At 37.9% G+C, this 22,536-nt stretch overlaps 1 protein-coding gene across 4 annotated transcripts in view; it reads left to right on the top strand.

Moving 5' to 3' along the window:
• The window catches only part of si:dkey-215k6.1 (transmembrane protein 132C), a 249,561-nt gene that overhangs the window by 29,850 nt on the left and 197,175 nt on the right, over nt 1-22,536 (top strand). The window contains exon 3 of one of the 4 annotated variants that reach the window (XM_044112800.1): nt 20,046-20,093. The exons of the other annotated variants lie outside the window; for them this stretch is intronic. Within the exon in view, the coding sequence (XP_043968735.1) occupies nt 20,046-20,093 (48 nt within the window). The remainder of the gene's footprint in view (nt 1-20,045; nt 20,094-22,536) is intronic. 4 annotated transcript variants of the gene reach the window in all.

Below are 22,536 nucleotides of genomic sequence, written 5' to 3'. Positions count from 1 at the left end.
AGTTTGGCTCAGACACAAGGTTTAACCTGTTAGCAACTTAAATGCACCTCAGAAACTTCTTCAGAAGCTTTAATCTGGAGCAATACTAATGCAAGCTATAGATTCTGACATTGCCTCAAATGTGCAAAAGTAGAATTAGTTTTGTTTTTTGTTTTGTTTTTGTAAATTCCTGCAGTGAAATTCCGTATTCATTATTCAAATGTGTTTTTGTTTAGAGTTTGCAAGTAGATAATCATGTAGTGTTTATAAAAAGAAAAATAAGCCACATTTCCCTGCTTTCCTCCTTTTCCCCTTTGACAGCTTCTCTTCTTAATGTGGAGATGTGCTCACATTTAAGTGATTTGTAGGGCTGTCATGCTAATTTGTCAAATTTTGTAATAAACATCACATCATTGCAACAAAATTTATTGCGCTTTACAGTGTCTCCAAAACTGATGGTATTTGTCACTCTCACAAACTTAAGTGGCATCCGTATTTCAATATGACTGTTTCATTCTATTTACATCATTCTGTTGTTTCATCATCTATGTCTTCTCCAAGATGTCATTGTGAGTTTTGTTCAAAAGCCAAGCTTCTACAATGTGCCTGTTGTGAAGTGAACAGTTTGGTGTTAAATAGCCTATATTATGTATTTTCCAGGCACATAGTGGTATTTTATAGCAGAATCAAGTAACTATACGAACTTGAGTTGTTATAAAAATGCTGTGCATATCAAAGACAGCTTAAACAATTTTGACTTTGCAATTTGACACCTTGAAATTGAAGCTCCTACTGTTTTCAACACTCCCTTTTCAGCACTTCATCACAAAAACACTACCTTATTATGCCGTTAACCATTTTTAGGAGTGTTGGACAGAAAAATTGTTTTTATCGAAGCTCACCAGGCTCACAGATCCACCAGGAGTTTAGTTTGGAAGGAGCATAAAAAAGTTGCTGTGTAAGGTGCTCGGCTAGAGACTGAAGCCCCAAGTTAGAATTTTGGGGAAATAGGCAGTGCAGTGTAGGAGCAAGCGTTTGTCAAAATGTTTATCTATCGATTATATAAATGATAGTGATGATGTGACTGTTGGCCACATTTATGCTAATCCATTATATTGGTTATATAATTTGTTCACTAGCTGTTGTGATTACTGTACCAGATTGGGTATAGCATCAAAATTTGCATCAGTGCCTTTTAACCTCACCAGAAATTTCAGTGTTGGCCATATTTATTTGCACTGGCAATGGGAAAGATGTGCGACTCACTGGGTGGCAGAGAAAGTAGCCACTAACACAGTTGTCCTGGGTTCAATACCCAATCTTGGACTATTTTCTGCATGTGTTTCCCTTTTCTCTCCTCCCTATTTTCTATCTGCCGCCTACCATTTAATCAAGTCCAAAAAATATATTTAAAAAATGTGTAAAGCCTTAAAATAAATAGGAGAATAATATCTTTACTGAAGGAATTCAACAATTTATTTGAACTCATTCTACATTGGTCTGGTTTTATGCTTTTGATAATTAACCAAAAGAAGATCCTAAGATGACCCTTTTTACTGTACAAGTGAAGCCTTGTAGGTTTTCATTTAGATTAACCAGGTATTTCAAAGAGCTCACAAATTCAGTCTTACAAGTTTCCTAATGCCTTTGGAAGAAACACTGGCACGCAAAATTACAGATCCTCCATCTCACTTAATGGTGTGAACCTTTGCTTCACACCAGTCACCTGGAATGTTGCAGAAAAGCTGAATTTTACTTTTATCTGACTAAAGAACATTGCATTAGTTGAAGTCCCAGTGAAGTTTTGCATAATTCCATGTTTACGTTTGTGATGGTTTGACTTTTTTTTTGTTTGTTTTTCTCCAAACTGATGGTTATAATTTAAGTTTAATGTTGTTGGTGACCCCCAAGATGGCACTTTTTGCTGTAATTCTGCATCAGTGAGCTTTTGGCCTTTTTCTCCTTTCCATCTTTCTTTCTGTGCGTTGGTGGCAAGATAAATATGGGTCTTATCCAGCTTAGCAGCCAGTGGCTAAAACAAACACACCAGTGTCATGTTATACTCCTTACCCCAAAGAAAGTCACAGATTCCCAATTGGAAGTTGGTGGAAACTCAAATCCAACTAAAAAAGTAGGAAATAAATATTAAACAAATAAACAATTACGGAGCTGCCAGAGAATAAAGCCAAAAATATTTTTAATATTACATTTTCCCTCTATGAAATAATATATTGAGAGTAATTGTTCCACTTTTTCTACTGACTTTATGTATTTTACAGAGAGTTGGCAAAAAATGTATTCCATGGATATTTATCCACGTAGAATCTCCACAGGTCAAATTTGACCAAAATTCAGTTTAAGCCTTCTGTGTTGCAAAGTGAGGCTTTGATTGAATCCTTTAAATTGCGGTGCTTGCTTCAAGGGTTATTAATTATTTTCTGCTGTTTGCATGGAATTACTTTAATTTCTTTGTGTCCTCCCAGCTATGTTAATAATATCTGTCAGTAACTCTTTATATAGTCATAACCTGGCACTGTTTAGGCCTTAGATCAGTAAAACCTCTTCTAATATGCTGCAAATATCCTATTCATTTTGTAAGAATAAATGATATGGCCTGCAGTTTTATTTAGAAATTGTCCACAAGGGAGAGTTGAGTTAATATAGTTTTCAACAGTAAAACATTCCCTACTGTGGTTCTCACACTCTTAAATACCGAAGCAATATTTGTTTGGGCCCAGGGCATTCCTCTTAAGAAAAGTAAAAGTAAAATACTTATTTTTACTTGGCTGTCTGGGGCCATTTAAAATACTTTTAGAAGGAGATCTCATCTGTCTCGGTCTCTAGTTTCACTAGCGTGTGCGTTAGTGCTTAGATAATTTTAAAAAAAACTGCCCTAGTGTTTAGCAGTTTATTTCAGTGCTTTGCCCTTGTTGAAGTTGCTTTTCTTTACCTTTTGTGAAAATGTTCTGTGTAAATGTATTTAAGAGCTGCTTTCTTTCCTCTTGCGTACCTGGATATACCATACAGCAGAGTTTGTATTGCATGTGTCAAACGCAGGTGGGAAAAAAAAGCTCCATTTATGTTGTGTATGTGTCTGCTTGAGTGTGTTTCACACTACACTATTAACTTGTAGGAGATGTCAGCTCACTGCAACATTACTCATGCGTTGCGGGGCATTAATAATTACTGATGTTAAATCAGTGATACTCACACAAATGCATACACAATGGCAAGCTTTTGCCCTGGCCTTTCTATAAGTTGCTCTTTTTTACCTCTTTTATTTGTGTCTCATTGTTGGTTTCATTCACTGACTGAGTCATTCATCCACACTTGTATACCTCATGCATGCAACCACACACACACACACACACACAGCTTACTGAAACAGATTCAAAGACAGGAGGGGTTCTCTTCTCTGAAAAAACAAGCAGTGAGGAGTTCCAGTCTATCTATGGACATTTTGTAGAAGTTAAATCTAATCTTATACTTTTAAATAAATTGAATATTTTTAATTTCTGAACCTTTTTATTGACTGAATAGTGAGTTATGAAGCATGTGGATATAACTGGAGAATCTCTCCCAATGGTAATTTCGTCCCTTCACACTCGAACGGTTTTGGTAATTTTGTACCCAGGGAAAAGCTATCTCTCATGAGACATTGGATATTGACCACATGTAAATTGTTTTTTACTGTAATGGAGATGATTTGACAATTAAAGGTTTGAACTAATTATGCCACTTAGTCTTCTTTAAGTAAATGTGGTTATGTGAGGCTAATACGAAATATCTAACCACATGAAGTTCCTGAGAATTCTTTGTTCAGTTGTCTTGGAATCAGAATTTTTGAGCTTTGTATCATTCATATACATAGCCGAAATGTTGCTTTGATTTGTTTATTTATGTTTGCTTAGGAATCCTAAAATCTTTCTTAGTGGAACTGCATGTCTGTTGGGCTCATATACAAGCTTCAATGCTCTCAATAACGGTTGTAAACGGCATCAAGGATGGCATAGAGGAAGCTTAGCTGTGATGACGTGCTGAATGGGGAGTATTAGAAAGTGTACGAGGTTCTTAAAGAGACAGAGACTAATTTTAACGTATGAGATGCGTCTATAATGCAAAGTAGAATAAAATTTCTACATTTACATAATCTTGGTGTTGTATGAAGAGTTTGGCGTGGTTTCTATCTCCAGCCATCAGTGGGGGAGAGGTGTGGTATCTTGTGAAGAGGCCTGCAGTCTATCACAGCCCCAATATATGCCTCAAGGCATAGAAGAATTAAAAACAGAAGATTGCAAGGAACAAATCAGTACTTTCTTTCATCACTCAGAGGAGCAGGAAGTGACAGGAGTGAAGAGATTGTAGACTGTGGAAGAAAGGAAAATGTTATCTTTCAGAGAAAGAGAGGAGAACAAACTCAGTCTCTCCTCCTTCCATCAGTGAATCTCATTACTGATGGAAAAATCCTGTTTGTTGTAAAAATACAAGCTTATCCATAAGAACGTGCTTAATCGTGAAGACTTTTTGTTTTTATAAAGATGTCAAGATTAGGGTAATGGCAAGGAGGCTTTCCAATCTCAATACATCTAGGGCAGGGGTCTCAAACTCCAGTCCTCGAGGGCCGCAGTCCTGTAACTTTTAGATGTGCCTCTGCTGCACCACACCTGAATAGAATAATTAAGGCTCTGGAGAACTGATCTACACAAGGTGGAGGTAATTAAGCCATTTCATTCCAGTGTTTTGTACCTGTGGCACATCTAAAAACTGCAGGACTGCGGCCCTCGAGGACCGGAGTTTGAGACCCCTGATCTAGGGTAAAAAAGCTGGTTAGGAATTACAAGGGTTTGATGCCTGTCTCATTTCCTATCAAACAAACTTCTTGGTTGGCTGAACCAAATTTTAAATCTGCATATGCCAAGGACATGAATTGTTGCATAACTATAGAAACAATATTTAAAATGCATATTCATGCTTTGTATCCATAAAAAGTAATTTTGCATATTCAGGCCTTCTGTTCTGTATTCTTTAAGGATTTGCTGTGACTATACTAGGCCAAAATTATAAATCTTTCTCTCTTTTTTTTCCATACAAAACCTTTTGGCAGCATTGGCGGGTCAGTTGGTAGAGCATGTGCACCATGAGCAGAGGGTGAACTCCACATTTTCTTGGGTTCGATTCTTGGTCTGGCACCATTTGTTGCATGTTCTCCCCCGCCCCCACTCTCCAGCTTGTTTCCTGACAATTTACAGCTTCATAAAGGCCACTATTTTTCTAAAATCTTAAAAAAAGAAACATAACCACTCTACTCCATAATTAAAAATACATAAGAACCCCTACTACAACTAAAATAAAAAGGAGTACTAGAAATAATAATGAAAAGGGGTACAAGAATCAAATCATATTTAACTTTCCTACAAGAATCAAATCATCTACCGCTGCTTATAGCAGCAAAGCTGAGAAGTCAGAACTAAAACAGGCAGTATGTATCTGCTGGTTTGGCCGCTTCCTCCGTGGGGCTGCGTAAAGCCGAAGAAGAGAGGCTTTGGATTCAGCCATATCTTCCTGCAGCCATGTCTTTGTGAAAGACATAATGCTGCATTTGCAATATTCCCACTGAGTCCTTGTTAGCCCTACATTCTCATCCTCTTTGTATATGCCAGGGATCTTAAATTTTCCATAACAATCAAGGGAAGAAATGGTTTTAAACTTCCATTTAGAAACTCTCCATTTTGGTCCTGCCCTACATCTGTGTAGCCTGTTGTCCAACTCAGCGGGGATTTCAAGTCTTATCCCAGGCAGTAGTTTGGCTTTGGGGGACACAATCAGCTGCTTCTGTGAGTGGAATAGAGCAGTTGCAACAAATGCCTTCATCAATAAAAGACTCTTCCATTGTAATCATTGCACATTGGGTCAAATATTACAAAGTCCAAGGGAATGATTAAAAATCCACAAAGCAGCAATAAACTGAAAGAAACAGAAATATATGTATAAGTGGAGCAAGAGATGCCCACACATTTTAACTAGTTGAGCGTTTGGCCAGCCTCACTATAACAACAAAGCAGAGATTTGAACATCTCTTATTCCAATGTGACTTTGGTTGCTTCATTCCAAACATTTTTGCATCCCCCAGCAGGCTTTCTGCTCTGTTTCGTATCAACTATCTTCCCATTTAGTCTGAACCGCTCTTCATGTGAGTTAAAGAATAAAATCATTGGTCTTTCCCTGTCATGTTTAACAGTGGGGGTGATGTTTTCTGGGCGAAATGGATTGCTGGTTATCCACCATGCAGGGCTAAAAATATCACGTTTGGTTTCACACATTTTATTTGGTGTCACAAAGACAAGAGCACTACATTTCACATGATTTCGTCTTCTACACCAGAAGATGAATTCTTGTTTTATTCTTTCTACAATGGTTTTCCTCAGTCATAAAAGCCATACATTTAGAGTGCACTTAATACAGATACACAGCTGACATTTTCATCCATCCATCCATTTTTTGAACACCCTTCGTCCCTAATGGGGTCGGGAGGGTCGCTGGTGCCTATCTCCAGCTGCGTCCCGGGCGAGAGGCGGGGTACACCCTGGACAGGTCGCCAGTCCGTCGCAGCTTTTTAGATCTTCATCTATTGAAAAGATTTACAAACTATTTTTCTACATTCCACTTCTCAATTAAGAGGTGAAGTCACAATCAAATAAACTAAAGTTAGTGGTAGCTGTGATAGTTTAAGGAGTATCAGTTGTTTGGTAAGTTTTTGGCTGCTTTTGATTTTGTTTTGGCTGCATAAATCCACATTGACCAAATATTAGCCATATTGTGGCTAATACCTTGTACTCAACCTTGGAGTTTAAGGTTGAGCTAATCAGCTCACTTCTATGTTCTGCAACAAGTTGGATTTAGCAAGGCCAGTGACAGTGATATAACCAAATATTTCTACTCCTGGCATCCACTGTAGACACTGACTTCTAAAGAGAGCACAGTTACTGTATTATCCTGCATGTTTTTAAAAGCGGGCACAAAAGTGGTCATTTGCACATTTAAAACTGACAAAGTCTATTTATAATATTAGTAATGAGTTAGGAGCAGGACCAGATTTTAGTTCAGCAGAACTTTAAGAAGAAACTCTGGCCAAATGATCCATTTGTGCTTGCTCTCTGCTCCACACATACTCAGCCCTGCACTTTTTGTACTTATTAGCATAGTCCAGTCTCATTTTTATGTTGTGCTATTTATAGAATTTGCAGTTTCTGAAAGTCATTTTATGATACTGAGTAGTTTTGAATAGTTCAAAGATTCCTCTGCTCAAGCCTGTGTGTGTGTGCCAGTATGAGCTACATATCTGGGTATATTCTTTGACCATGAGACGACGTGGCTTTTAAAGCGCTGTCGAGAGGTTTAAGGGTCTTGCTAATGAGCAAGTCATTTTCCCTCAGATTAGCATGAATAGCCAGACTAATTTTCTGTGCACATGCCGGTGCGCGAGTGCACTAGTGTGCATGTGTGTGAAGGCCAGTGTGGATCTGGAAGCCATGTCTTGGAGTTTAAGGTTGAGCTAATCAGCAACACATTTCCCCCTGCATTAGTTTCACTTAGTTGATTAGCTGCACACTTGCAGTGCATGTGTATGTGTGTGTTTGTGAGAGAAAAAGGGAGACAGGCTGATCATTATCATTATAACTCAGTGCCTCAGAGGAAAGCAACAATAGATTACCATTGGGGCTTCATTTCTCTTATTGAATTTTACAAGATTTGATTTATTCAAAATTATATGGTTAGTAAATCAATCTTCCACATTTCATGTTTGTTTAGAAGATGTATTTTAAAATATAATAAAAACAATGCCAGCTAAAAAAGAGTAACAAGCAAAAAGTAACATCTTTATGCTTCTTACTCTTTTTTTAGCTGGCATTTTGCATTTTATAACTGACATTATTAAAAACCATGTTTACAAATAAGTCAGCGAAGCAGTTCCACTTGTGCAGTACACCATAATCTAACAATAATGATTTTGATTTTGTCTGCAGACTTAAGTTATTGCTATAATTGTTATGTCACTAGTACTTTATTTCAGTCATCTTCCAGTTCATCCAGCTCTGTAGTTCATTTTGTCTGTTACCTTTAAGATTACATGAGAAGAACTTCTATGTGTGTATTCACAAATAACACAAACCTAGCCATCCGTGCTAATTATCAGTGTTTTTACAAAGTTTCCAATTAAAGAAGCTGATAAAATGCAGCAACCTCAGTGGAAATCTTTAAAGGAAGCACAAACTTTTAGCATTTCAACAGATATTACACCTTGATATTCTAAGATAAAAATTAAAGCAGTGATAACTGCCCTGATTGTCGGTCACTTACAAATTTTCCATTTGAAAGGCATAGAGCACTGCTGCTGTGGAGCATATGATATATATATTTTTCTCTTTCCCAACATATCTTGTAGGTTTAAATTTATTTAAGATCTATACATTATTACAAACTTCTTCTGAGGTAAAACTCGTTTAATCTGCCATCAGTGCCACTATAATGAATTATATCTCTATGTACCAGATTGTAAATTCTGACTTGTGCTTTTTCTGTATTTCTGCAGTCTGGAGTTTTAAGTTGGATTAATTTAAAATCCATTCTACCCACATGTTTCCACACAGTTTCTAGTGGCAGTTACATGGTTAATCAAAACTGATATCGTGTTTACAATTTTCAGCAGTAGTATCCCAATTAAATGTTTTCTTGACATTGTTGTGCTCTAATAATAATTTGCATATTTTTCATACAGTTCTTTTTCTAAACCCAGTTTCTCATTGAGAGTTGGCAAAGTCTAGTCAAAAGATGAGATATTTTTGGCACTCTGATAATTCCTGTCGGTGCAAACCTAGATGCATTTGTTTTGTCAAACGTGTGGAGTTTGTGTCATCAGCACAAACTCCGTTTACTGTCAGTGATCAACCTAACGTGAATGACTTTTCACTTTGGAAGAGAAGCCACAAACACGGCACATATAAATAATAGGTACAGAAAAAACCTGAACTTTTGAGATGAGAACTTGGGAGGCAATGATGTTGCCTGCACTGCCATCTTCCTCTGCTTGCTCTTTGGCTGGCATGAACATAATGTGATTCATGTAACCAGGTTTTCACAAACCCATTTTTTCCCCCTTTCTTTTCTGACACATCCTAATGTTCTTGACTTTTCACTTTATCATTTCGTCTTTTCTGCTGTTTTCTCGACATCTTCTCATTTCAAAGCCTCATTCATTTCCTGCACCTTTTCTACATCATTTTCGTATGCCCCTCACAGATGTTTTTCCCATGTATTTTCTTTTTGTGTCTTTCTTCTCTTTCTATCTCTCCTTCTCTAAGCACCTCTTAACCAGCCCTTTGAGAGTGTGCGAGCTGCTCGGCCTAAATGATTTTCTATTACCGCCGCCTGTTAACAGGGCTCGATTTGATCAAGCTAATGAAATTGAAAACTTTCATCTAAGCCAAATTGATTTCAAACCTGAAACCACATGCAGACAGAGGGGAGGGGAAAAAAAAAAAACATGAAGCCAAAGAGCATTGAGTTGGTGGAGCATGACATGCTCTTTGCAATCATACAGAAATCTATTAGCCAGCCTATCTTTTAACTTTTGTGCTTGTGAAAAAGAAAGATCCAAAGCTGTATTATTTGTCTGAATGCGAGACTACTTGAAATCATTTAGCGTGCAGAGAACATGGATGATTATGTGCAGCATAACTGGCAGAGACTAAGATGTGGGATCAAATATGTCTAAAACCAGAGTTGTGTGTGACACCTATAGGTAAAATATTGGAATGCTGTGAAAAAAGTTTAATATTTTTTCTACTTTTTCTACTGGGTTGAACAGGGAGGCTGTTGATTAGTTTGAGTGCTACTGCCAATTGTGATTGCAGGCTCCTTTAAACATGAATAAAGGTAACAATAAAATCTTCCTGGCTCTTACACCCCTCTGTTTGAGAATACAGCTATTAGGGGACTTTATTTAGTTACATTGTGGAATTTTACATTCCCTTCTTTTTTGCTAAATATGGTTCTGGCATTCCTTTAATCCATGTGTTGTAGTATGTAGAATTATTCTAAACTAAACTATAGAACTAGGAGAATAGCAAGCAACTGTTTGCTTTTCTTGCTTGATATTTAGGTTTTTCCCAATAATGTGTTAAATTAAACTTACTGGGAGTGCCTATGTGTTCTAGACCAAGGATGCATCTAAAAGCTGCGGGACAGGCCCTTAAATACTGAAGTTTGAGACCCGTGTACCAAGAAATGCTGAGCTAATGGCAGTAACAGTGATTTTTGCCTTCCAACAGAACACCTTGTCACAAAGTAAAAGAGACTTTGGGATCGGAGCTTTTACATTTTGGCTTCATGGCAAAAAACTACACATATTTAGTCCTAATAAGAAACCCTTTATACTTTGCAAAGCCTTGATGTATTTTTCAGTTTTTACAGACACCTATAGTATAGTTATCAATGATCTTCATACCATTGCAAAAATGCATGGTATGAAGAAAAAACAAGATTTCTTGTTATTTCAGTGTTTGGACCTTTGAACACAACTTTTAGTTTCTGATACTTTCAGAATATTCTAACATATACTTTTCCAGAAGTGACCAAATTTAAAGACTATATGTTCTACTAAGCATTTTTTGGTGATAGAACTTAATATTTGATTTAATATATGTTGTCATAAAAGGTCCATCAATCTATTGTTTACATCATTTGTTTTGCATTTTGTAATTATTTTCAAATACTGTTAACCAACTGAGTGCCTTAAAAGCTGTTGCAACCATTATGATTCAACAGATGTTTTAGGTGAAATTTTTCTTCTTTGCATATCCAGGTGCTTTTAATTAGCATATTATTCTTGTCTGAGTTCAGGGACTGCTTGACTCAGAAGTGCAGCAAACATTAAATGAACTGCAGAGTGAGGGAGTGCAAAGTAGAGAGAATGAAAAGAGAGAAGCATGGGGAAATGTTAAAAGGCCAGGCCTGGGCCATGATCTGTGCACTGTGGAGTAAAATGGGACAAAGGAATGTAGAATAGGAGTTACGGTGATGGAGGTGGGAGAAGGAAAAAAAGGAGCTGTGGGAAATGAGACTTCAGGTAGCGGAGGCAGAGTAGGAGGGAAAATTGGACAGAGATGAGAGGAAGAGCAAAACAGAAAAATAAATTACAAGTTTCAGAAGGAAAAAGCACAAAGGAGGAAAGAGAACAAGGTAAACAGATCTGGCAAACAAAGGCATGGGAGGAGACTAGTATTTGGAGAGGGGAAAAAGGCTGGGGCACCAACAAGAGATTTTGTATTTCATTCTGGATTGCTCTCAGGCTGTAGCCTGGCATTACAGCTGAGATTTTGACTGTTTACAAACCTCCAAGTGGCATCAGGATCTCATCTACATAATGTTTAACATGCTCAGCTCGGCTGCACTCTGCCCGTCAAAGAGAGACAGTGTACGGGTTTTGGGCATCGGTCCCTGAGGCCTGCTAAGAGGTCAGCTAGAGAGAGGGAAAGAGAGGTTGTAGTGGCAAGATTCAACAGAGCAATTGATTTAAAGACCTGCTTAAATTACACTGACCTTTGTTTAAATTTTTCTTAGTAGAATCATTTAATCTTTCTGTTTTTTACCATTTGCATTGAAGAACAGCTAAATTTCTCTTCCCTTTTTTTTATTACTAAAGAAAACAAAAGGGTAATTTTATGTCATTTTATGACTTACAATGCAGTCTGTGTTTCACAAAGGAGGTAAAATATGATAGTTATACATCGTGCTTTTTGATGTAGCTCAAAAACATGAAAATGACTGAAGACAAGGGTAGCATCACATAGAAATTTTGCATATTTTCTTGTGCATCATAATGATGACATTTCTATTAGAGTTTATTCTGTAATAAAACTGAGAGTTTACAAGAAAATTAGCTATGCACTGAATTTTGTGGGAACATGACTTTTCGTTGGTAATGCAGGATAGGTGAGAGGTTAAACTGATAGATTGATCGATGGAACTGAAAACTGGCACAGAAAGCTAAATCTTTACATGAATGTTGAAGTGTGCATTCACACCAGCCCTGTTTAGACTGCCTTAATCAAACTCTAATTTGTTTGCCTAGATAGTCTGGTTCGTTTGGGGAGGTGTGAATGTGTAATCAATGATGCGAGCCAAAAAACAAACTCTGATCTCTGGTGGGTTGACGTAAACTCTGGTGCAATTTTATATATATATATATATATATATATACACCATAATTTCCGGACTATAGAGCGCACCGGATTATAAGCCGCATGTGCCTACATTAAAACATGAGATATTTACAAAGAAAGACGGTACACAGAAAGTGTTTTTAAAGTTTAATATGCCGTAGCTTTTCTTTCTGAACAGCAGCAATATAGCAAAACAACACTAACAGGGTTGGTTTAAATAACATACTGTTAAAAGTCACGGAGAGCCGTCATCCTCTTCCTCCTGTGCACTGAAACCATGGAAGTCTTCAGTTTACGTGCAGCAGCTCTTTTTCCTTCGTTATCGGCCAGCTCGATTGCTTTTAACTTGAAAGCTGCATCATATGCATTTCTTCTTGCATTCTCCATGATGAGGGTCTGTTCAAGCTAATTTTATTCATGCACAAAGCACGATGTTACATTAGTCTTCCTCTACAGATATATTCCAGCTGTCTCACGCTTACCTTTTCTCCTCCAGCGCCCCTACTGGCCGTTAGAAAATATTCATAAATAAGCCGCATCGTTGTATAAGCCGCAGGGTCGAAAGCGTGAGACAAAAGTTGCGACTTATAGTCCGGAAATTACGGTATATATATATATATATATATATATATATATATATATATATATATATATATATATATATGTGAATGCTAAGTAGACTGAAGACTGGTCCAAAAGCAGGAAGTGGATTACAGCACGAGGCATTCTGGATAAATACAACCAAAACATGTCTGACTGGAGAAATAGCTTTCAGTCTTTTGTCAAAGACAGAAGAAAAATCCCACAAATGCTAAAAACTGAGACTACATTTTTGTTTCCATTTTGTGAAAAAGGAAGTTGTACTCAGTGTCTTGATATCCTTCAGTGGTTCATGGTTCAGCGCCCCCACAGGCGAGGGGGTAAATGTGATGCTCCAAGGGTTTGTTTCACTTGACACATTACTGCACCAACAGAAAATGTGTTCTTGACACATTGTAGATTATGTGACTACTATTATGGTAGACACATAAGTCTACCAAACTATTATGTGTGGGGAAAAAAACCCCAAAGCAGCTGAGATAACATTGTTGACCCAAAATATCCTGCATTACAAAAGCTATTCAACAGAGCTTTGCTCATAGTATTGCTGCTAAATGTAAAGCGATGCGTATTTGGCCAAAATCAAGCTTATTTTATAAACTTGAATTCCTTTTTGTCTGGATTTTCTCCAATAATTTTTCGGCATCCAGGAATGAATAGACACTGTGTGTGGTACTGCAGGCCTGCAGTCTTCAATGGCTAAGGCCTTGTTGACCTTCTGAAAGCATCTCTGTGTGTGTGTAATGTGATTGTGTTTGGTAGGAAGTTTCATCTCCCTGTATGTGTGTGAGATGTGTTTTCCTGTGTGTGTGCCTCTCTCTCTGCATTTATGTGTCTTCTTTAAACCAACATTGCTGCAGTGGGAGCCTTTTCAGGACTTTCAGGCTCCACTATTTGTTGAAGAGGGAGGAAGCGATTAGCTGCCCGTTAACAAACCTCTTAACGAACCCCACTAATGAAACCTGAGGGCAGCTCTGGGATGGCCTCGGTATACTGCTGTAATTAGACTGGCAAATAAGAGCTCGTTATGCAAAGGAGTTAAAGTTAATCTGCATATTTTTTACCTGAGACACTAGCGTAACACTGACAAATGTTTACCCGAAGGCACTGAAGAGGAAAAGAGGAATTAGAGATGCACAGAAACAAAAGAGAATGAAGGAGGATGAAAAGTAATGATCGGGTGCTGTTCAACTGCAAGAAGGTCAGTTTTCAGTGTTGAATGATTTGAGAGTAGTGATTGAGATTAAAGCAGAAGATATTTAGATGAAACCATCAAAGCTGCAATAAATACATGTTGGAAAGAATAATGATTCTTTTAGGATCTGCCAATAGAAACATTTGATCAACCCATATACTAATTTTTAAATTCATTCAAATGACTTTTATTTTAGTGTCTGTACAACAAACATCCACAAATGAAGATTAGCATTATAAGGTATGAAATGTACAGTCGGTATTTAACGCCACCTTAAAGCCCTTAGTTATGTACGTACTGTAGAGGATTATCTGTTTTCCTTGCTGAGTTCTCGATGTATGAGGTTAAAGAAGAGTCAGTGAGTCGAATTCATGAATTCCATTTATTAATACCAAAATACAGCTGGACCATACATTTGGACCATTCAAGATAAAATAATTGAAGTTTTCAGTTGAATAATTGGTGAAAGAGTCCATACAAATTCTTAGTGTGGTCATTCACAAGGTTAGATTGAAACTAACAGTGCGGTGTCCTGTGCTCGCATGTCTCACGCGATGTTGTGACATGGGCAAGTTTTTTTAGTTTTTTTTTTTTTTTTTTTTAGGGTAAAGTGTGTAGTGGGCTGGCAGTCGAGCTCTGGGGTTGATGGGTTTGACCTCTGCTTGACGGCGGGGTTTCTGATGGATCACCTGCTGCTGCCAGCCCACACCCTGACTGCTGCAGATATCGATATTGTACGTAATGTTTTGTGAGAGCTGCCATCTGCTTGTTTGAGGTAAAGTGTCCTGAGTTTGAATCACCTGACCGTGTTTGTGTTTCTGCACTAACAATTGGAGTGTTTGCTGGTGTTTTGCAAAGCCCCTCAGACTATTCTCATAGGTAGGAGAATAAAGATCTTTTTTAAGGACCATGGTTGCATGATAGCTGTGTGTACAAGTCCACAAGTGCAAGTTGTTGAGTGTCGGTTTTTGTGTGCGTTTGCTTCATTAGTGCAGTGGTTCAGAGGCGATTAGTTATCGTCATGTTGCTCAGCCTGCTGAGTTGTGGCACAGTCAGCAGCCATCTTTAGTCCACACTCCCAAACAAATAAATGCACACACACACTGCGAGCTACAGGAGCTGTAGAAATTATTACAAATCCCCCGTGCCTTGCCCCCACACACACATACACCTTTGTCCCTTTTCTTAAACTTCTTTTTCTCCAATGCAAAAATTGTGGAATGAACACACAACCTGCTGCAAATACAACTATGTTCTTTCTCCAGTCAGACGTTCTCACACACATTCACACAAACTGGCTGTCTCTGTTTCTCCTCTACCCCTGACTTTGTCCCGGTGACCTTGGGCAAGCGCTGCCAGTGGCTGCTGCTGAGATTTCTGCGTAGGGGGTTGGAGGGCGGATGAAAAAACGCTTGGCTGGGCATCACACAACTTTCATCCCTCTATCCATCCGTTCGTCCGGCTGATGAATGGGAGAAAAGTTTTCCCCTCTGTTGACAGATGGCTGTGGAGTTTTCATGAGTTCATTTATAATGAAGAGCTTTCTTAGAATTCCAGCCTCATCAACAATATAAATTATCTTCAAATTGTGTGTAAATGTGGTTTTCAGTGATGACTGATGACAGACAAAGCTGTTGTCAGACTTCCAATTTTTAGCTTATGCCAGTTGAGTTTCTGTTGTATTTTTAGATGTGTCTGGAAGAACAAGGAAAAACCGTCTCTCTCTGTTGTGCTTTTTCATAACAAAAACTGTCTGAATTTGTCATCTCTGCATGCAAGTCTGAAGACTGAGGAGTAATAAGGTAGCAATTGAAATATGAAAATGTTCCAATCTACATGTAAAATATCCAAAGTCACAGTCGACATATTTATATCCATTAAGTAGTACATATGGCTTTTCAGTCCACCAATTTACATTTTGTCACATTTGGTGACGTAAAAAGAAGGGTGCCTTGTTTTTTTTATGTATTATTTAAAAAAATCTGAATATGTGGAATGCAATTTTCTGTGACCATAAATAAAATCCTGTGCAATTGTATAATGCACGGTTTCTTAATCCTGGTCCCTATAGGGACCACTGCCCTGCATATTTTAGACGTCTTTGGTCCAGCATATCTGATTCAAATGATAGCATTAGCTCTCGCACCCCATCAAGTGCTACAGAAGCCTGTTAATCACCCATTTATTCAGGCCAGGTTTGTGACAGAAGGAAAACACCTTAAATATGCAGAGCAGTAGTCTCTGAGGACAAGGAATGAGAAACACTGGTGATGGAATAATCTAGTTTCACTTTAAAATCCGCCTTTAGAGGTCTGTTGGTGAAAATTTGTGAAAAAAAAAAGAATCATGGAGACCAGAGAACAGAGCAGGCAGGAGGTAGCTGTGAAGAATGTTAAAGCAGACCTACGACATAAAACAATATACCAAACTTTGAACGTCTTGCAGAGTACTGTTCAATATTATACAACTGCACATCTACGGAGACGTGGCCACCCATCTAAACAGGCTGGTCAAACATTGCATTAATCAGAGAATCTGTTAAGCTTTGAGGACCTGCAGAGATCCACAGCTCAAAAATATTTAGCTGTGTAATTTTCAAATCTGGCCTTTAAGAAAAAGTGATAAGAAGAAGGCAATTGTTGAAGAAAAGTGATTAAAAATATAAACGGTGCACATCAGACTGAAAACACAAATGTTAGCCTACTGATATGAAGACTGTAGAGAGGCTCGCAGTGCAAATGGTTCCTAATTGTTTTTTTAGATTTCTCTTGGCAACATGAAAACATGTGAAGAAGTTTAATACTATAATTATACTAAATACCACTGCCAGCCACCATAAACCATCTAATAATCCTGAACATCATGTGCTATTACCCATACCAGAAGTCATATAGAGTATTTCTAAACATATGGTTTCTTGTGAAAGTGTCTGTTTTTGTGGTTTGCTACTCGCTTTCAGTTTCAGACCAAGTGAGGGGTTTGAAGTGATGAGGTTTTAGTGACTTTGTTGCCTGAAAAATGGCCAGAATGATTATCAAACCTAAAACCAAACAAAAGAAAAATGCAACACTGTAGAATCTCATACAGGAAGAACAGCTTTAAAAAGACTGTAAAGCAATGTGACTTCTGAGAAAGGAAAGCTAGAAAAACACCTGCAAGACCATTCGCCAGTGTCCTATGAAGTTACCACAGCAACCAATCCAGATAAGTTGGTGATGCATGAACACACAAATATGATTTGATCATTTGAAAATAACAGTGTGGACAGTCTGTCTTAGAGATTGGATTTGTGGATCAAATCAGATTTAGCCAGCGTCTGAATGTCGCTTAAGAATGAATCTTTTCTATCACTTCCACCGAGTACATGTAATTTATGTCAAGGGAATTTATTACTTCTATCATGTTGTGGATTGTCTGTATGATCTGACCTAAGAGAGCCTCATCTAGATCTCTCTTTATTAACATCATCATTGGTCTTATTTTTAAGATACCTATATCAAGAAAAACACTGTAAGTCACTCTGTTTTATCAAACCTTTTCACATAAAATAACCAGTGCTCACTGAAAGGGAGAATCTTAGTGATGTTTTATCATGGGTGCAATTTATTGATGTAATGGCGTAATGCTACATATGCATCAGGCCAGCTCAAACTGATTTGCTGTCAGTGTGTCTGCCCGTATCAGTCTTAGAGTCATTGTCTCATTGGCCACACATCTGCTGGCTGCCATTTTGAAGAACAGCTGACATTTGCCTTCTCTCTCCATCAGATACATTACTGGGCATGGGCCTCTGACATTTCTGACAATGTGTCTCCCTCCATGTTTATGCATGTGTACGTGCGTGATGAGTTACTTGGGCATGCCCCACTGACATTTTATTGGATGCTAATGGCATTCATCTATGTGGCAGCTGGAGGGGAGGCGGGCGTGGATGTCTGGGCAGAAATGGCGCCTGTCCCTCACCTGTTGGAGTGTGTGCGTTTATTGCCCAGGAAGGGAAGGTAACGGTGACACATAAGCGCAGTGGAGGGAGTCACAATTGCGTTTGTTGATGATATGTGTTTTGGCAGGGAAGTGTCTGCTCCTACCTTCGCAGAAGTTCTTTGGGTGTGTTGTGTATCTGAGTGGGCCGCCAGTGGTCCACCATCCCTTCATGTGTGCGTGTTTTTGTGTGTGCGTGGGTGGGTGGGTAGGTATGTGCATCTGGAGGGCAAAGAGATAAAGGCGCCTGCTTTTTTCTGATAAGGACTCCCACCTCCACCTCTCTATCACTCCACTGTTCTACCTCTCCCCTCTCCATCCATCTACAATTTATACTCTGTTGCAACAACACCGTCTCACTATTTCTTTGTGTACCCTTTTCAAACAATTCCTCCTGCCTGTCTTCTTTTATTCAGCACTTTTGGTATTGTTGTCCTGGAGAAATTAAAGATATATTTGCCTAAGGCCAGTTTGAACACTGGAGCCTATTTAAGCAGGTTATGGGGTAGAAAACTTAAGTAAATTGACCAATAAATGGATTGATTTCCTAAACATCTGAATAAAACAATGACGCAGCCTGACGAGCACAAAATTTTTTGTCTGTTTTTCTCTTTATAAAATGCGTCTTTGCTTTAGTAGCATCTTCATGTTCCCCTACATCTTTAAAATGAACAATATTACCACGTTATAACTGTATGTCAATAACAGGATACCAATTGGTTGAGATGCTTTTGTGATGGTTGCAAACAAAAACAAACATTTGGTTTTCATTGTCATAAGATCCAGAATATCACTTTTAGCATTTTAACATGTAAATGGTCTATTCTTTGCTAGGTGGTAAAATTATTTAAATCTAATCTCAACAGATTCTACCGGGTAAAAAAATATTAAAGAAATGTGTAGCTAAATTAAAAAAATAAATTCTTAAAACATTTAGTACAACCACAATCCCCAAATACTTATAATATATCTAAAAGGCTAGAACCTAAAAGAGTAGACTTTGCTTTTAAAAGTCTATAAATATTGCATGAATAAAATTGCATTTGTGTTTTCTATGGAAAATTCCTAATAAATATTTGAATATGATGAACTTCACTTGGTTAAAGGAATTTACTATTTGATTCTAAACTGTATTTTCTGGATGATTTTATGTATAATAATTACTTGTTTTGGTAATTCTGCTTTCCATTTAGAAGATGCATGTAAGTATGTCCCTATTAAAAAAAGTTCAATAAAAAATTCAACATCCAGGAGTCTGTTTAAGAATAGACTTTAGACTTTCTCTGCCTATTGTTTTAACTTCACTCAACTGCACTGCAGACACACAGCCACTTAGCGACTCCTGTCTCTTGCAGCAGCTCATTTAATGATTGAAAAAAGCGAATCAAAATCAAAACAGCAAGCTGCTGCTGGAAATTTAAAACTCCTGTGTCACTCAAATGATTTCAGGGGACAAATTTTACTATTATGCCTGCATGCAGTTATGGAAATCTGCAGATTTATATCCTTTTTACCTGGAATTAAATGGGCACAATCAAAAAACAGTTAAAAATTGAGAAGCAAATTTCCTTTGATCACAAAATGAATTTGCCTGGATTAAACCTGAAGTGCTCTTACCTGATATTACCTCATAACAGTAACTATGATCAAAAAATAAGTAAATTTATTTGTTGCATTCATCGAGTAAGTATAGGTTATGACTCATACATAGTGGAACATTTGGTTTTTACAACATCTAGGGAGAAATACAACAAATCCCTTTCTTAATACCGTTGTATATGTCTCTTTAAGAAGAAAACTACATCATTTCCAAATATAAATGTAGATTAATACATCAGGAGAATGCTGTTTAATGAGGACTGAAGTAATGCTAATAAAAGGCAGAGCCACCTAGTTTTTTCAACCCGAACTATTCAAGTGTTGATTGTCTTCGAATGCACCTGCCATGGTTAAGTGCCTCACCATCTGGCTTTGTTTGCTGTTTAAAATACAGAAAATGTTTCTAATTACAACATTGTTACACTTTGCTAATCTTTACAAGGACAATATTTCTTTTTCCTCTTTCCCAGAGGTCAGTTATGCTGATGGGGATTCAGTCAGAGATCCCAGCGAAGCAGGTGCGTTTGAACTACAGCCATTCACTCTGGAAAAGGTCTTTTTGCTCACCCTTCCACCCGCTTAATGACTGTAAATCTGGCATACATATAGATGAACCAGTAAAGGATTACCTTGAAAGTGGTTGTCAGCAGGAAACCAGACATAGCCCGTGGTTCTATGCTCTGATCTCACTCCTTCTATAATATCCTCTTTCACACCAGAAATGCTTCCTGTTACTTTTAAGTGTTGTAGCCAAGAAGGAAACACATTTGCTTGTTGTGTGAGGTCTGCTCTCAGCCATGAGTTGTTGTAATTGAAACGCATTTTATAAATATCTCGCCTTCTCCCTCTCAGCCTCACCAACACACTAATAGTTCATTGCCTCTTCTGTTTGCGTCACAATACATCTTTCTCCCCTTTTCTCTGTTGGGCATCTGTTCATTTGGTGGGCTTTGCTGGAGGAAAGGAGGATCCCTCCATCTGTACCTTCCCTCCACTGTCTCTTGCCCTACATACTGAATAATTTTTCTTCTGCCTCAGTTTGCCCACTTATTTTTACTTTATCCCTTCCCATTGCCTTCCCTTCTCTTCACTCTTTTCCTACTTTCTGTGTTGCTTTTGTTATCTCTTTCTTGTTAATATTCCACCATCCCTTCTTGGATCTGTCTTTTCTCCCAGCTGGCTGTTTAAAAGCTGTTTGCCATCTGATGTTCCTATGAGAGGTAATTAAAGTCTGAATCACAGACTGCATGTGTGTGTTCGTGGGTAAATTTGAATTAATTTCATACAGACATTCTCAAGGCTTGGTTTGTAAAACGTTTGGGACAAACTGCGCCCAAAGGGCATTCGATAACTCCCTGCCTTCTCATCACTGAGTTTGCAGGCGTCGCGTCATAGTTTAACTAGTTAATGTCCTTTCAGAATAGGTTGCATTCTTTTCTTTTTTTTCCTCCCCTCCAGGGGCTCTTTTGTGGGCTCTAGTGTCCCTTATATGAAAGTAGGCTGACAGGAGGGGGAAGGAGAAAGAAGAGGACATGCGGTAAATGTCGGCAGGTCCGGGAATCGAACCCGCGACTGCCGAGTTGAGGACTCAAGGCCTCCAAACGTGGGTCGAGCTATCCCCCTACGCCACCAGATCGCATTTTTTTTTAGATATAAAAGTTAAATATTGCTGCTTTAATGACATGAATTTTATTACAACGTTTTTGTATTAATTCAAGTCTTTGGCAAACAATAGTAGTTTAGCACTTCCCATTTGGAGGATGTAAATACAGTAAATGAAAAAGGAAGAGACCTTGCACAAGAGCACTAAGAAGTTTGATGATTTTACCTGTCTAGCCCAGGAACCAGGACATCCAAAAAGATAAGTAATAGCAAAGTGTCCAGCTCAACTGTGAATTCATGGTAAAAAGATCTATATTTACTAATCATTAGGAAATTTGAGAAAGGCCGTCTATTTGGAGTAGGGTGAAAGGTTAATAAACTCTTATCCTACCTGGATTTAAAAAAAAAAAGGTTTTGTTGGCTCAGGGGGCCTTTATTTGAGAGTGGTTAGACAGGAAAATAAGAAATGAAAGGGGGGAGATGAGATGCAGCAAAGGTCATGAGGCTGGGACTCAAACATGTGACTAAGGTCTCCATGATGGGTTGTGCTTTCACCCACAAGCACAACCCAACCACTGTAGCACCCTCCTGCCTGGATTTTTAAAAGCACTTTATGCCTGTAAATTTTCAGTGGCAAGTGCTTTTGGCAGTGTTATAATTCAGAAAACCTGAAATTTCTTCAGCACCATAAAACAATGCAGGGAGTGGAAGTGGAACATTTTTATTCCATCTTTTGACCATTAAAGCTTCCCTGGTCTAAATTTAGTGCGTCTAAGCATAGTTCCAAGCATACAGAATGTCTCATTACTTAAACTGTCTCTACTGCATATGGTTTGGCCCTGAATATCACTTCAAGCAAACAATACCCAAACTCTGGTTGAAGGGAAGTCAAAATATAGTTATCCAAGCTGTTGGTAATTTGGCACATAAAAAGAAATGAAAATGAGTCAATTGCAGAATGCTGTGGTAAACATGTAGTTTGTTTATGTATAAATAATTACTTAAAATAAAAACCACATGGAAGCAACATTTTCTAACGAGAAATGTTAAAAACACTGTCATTTCGATTGTCCACTCAGTGGTTTTAAGTGAAAATGCTGTCATAAATGCATTTTAAAAATACTTATCTGCTTTGAAAAAAATAGAAAGGCAAATTACGAACATACTGCCATTAAACTAAAAAAAGATAATGAACAGGAGTAATAATTGTTTGAAGCTACAGATTCATTTTTATTAATTGTTCTGGTTCTACTTAGTGATGCAAATCTGGTTAGTTGGACATTGTAACTGTTTGCTTCATTGACATCTTTAACTATTTTGAACCGAGCGATTGCTTGGTGGGTAAAATTAATTTGGTAA

Source organism: Gambusia affinis, linkage group LG03 (assembly GCF_019740435.1).
Source record: "Gambusia affinis linkage group LG03, SWU_Gaff_1.0, whole genome shotgun sequence".
In the NCBI taxonomy this organism is placed as follows: domain Eukaryota; kingdom Metazoa; phylum Chordata; class Actinopteri; order Cyprinodontiformes; family Poeciliidae; genus Gambusia; species Gambusia affinis.
The sequence above is the reverse complement of the archived record's forward strand: the minus strand, read 5'-3'. Positions and strand labels throughout refer to the sequence as shown.